This window comes from Penaeus monodon, chromosome 34 (genome assembly GCF_015228065.2).
Source record: "Penaeus monodon isolate SGIC_2016 chromosome 34, NSTDA_Pmon_1, whole genome shotgun sequence".
NCBI classification, from domain to species: domain Eukaryota; kingdom Metazoa; phylum Arthropoda; class Malacostraca; order Decapoda; family Penaeidae; genus Penaeus; species Penaeus monodon.
Genome location: NC_051419.1, coordinates 23,942,289 through 23,943,069, shown reverse-complemented (window position 1 = coordinate 23,943,069; position 781 = coordinate 23,942,289). Strand labels below are relative to the sequence as shown.

The window sequence follows — 781 nt, the reverse complement described above, 5'->3', positions numbered from 1 at the left end:
TGTCTGTGTAAGCAAAATTAATCAACTAAAATGGACATGGCATGTACATGCAGCCACCCAGGCATTAATGGGTAAGCAACCCATAAACTAACAAAATTACGATCAATTGTAAAACTGTTACCATCATCCTAAAGTATGAAAACCAAAGAATAAATTTCAAATCATCCTTAAAAACTATGAGCATCAAACATAGAAAATCTTTAATCACATACAAAAGAGCATCTAAATTAATATCATATCTCCTAATTTTGTATTCATTTATTCCTCTGAATCTATGTAAATAAAAAATTATGTTATTTCTTATTAACACAACTTTTAGTAAAGAGTAACTTACTGACATCCAATCCTGGGAAGCATCAGAGATAAACGGAATAAACTCAATATTAAAATAAAATTAACCATGATGCATAAAAAGATGCATTTTTCTTGTTTTTGAACAGCATTCCCATACTTTTAGCAAGAGTGTTAGTGTAATGTTTTTTGTAAATTGAATAACTTCATTTGTATTTCATGCAGCTTACTGGATCATAACATGCTGTAGTAAGTATAGCACTTTTAATGATAGCTATACGCTGGTAGCATAAAATGGCTATTATTCCAAGACCTTTAAAAATTGTCAAAAATAAAACTGCAACCAGAGCAAACATTATACTAACAATGTAAAAATAAACATGCATCTATACAGCATATACTCTCCAAAATATAACTTCATTTCAACTTTATAAGATCTATATATGTCTGCAATTAATCCATTGACATCACATGTATACAGGCAAAATCA

The 781-nt window shown here is 29.1% G+C and overlaps 1 protein-coding gene across 1 annotated transcript in view; it reads right to left on the bottom strand.

The window, feature by feature from the left end:
- The window catches only part of LOC119594652 (unconventional myosin-Va-like), a gene marked incomplete in the record, with an annotated part of 122,411 nt that overhangs the window by 3,897 nt on the left and 117,733 nt on the right, over positions 1-781 (bottom strand). Inside the window, 1 exon segment of the mRNA XM_037943701.1 lies at positions 335-346. Coding sequence (XP_037799629.1) covers positions 335-346 — 12 coding nt within the window.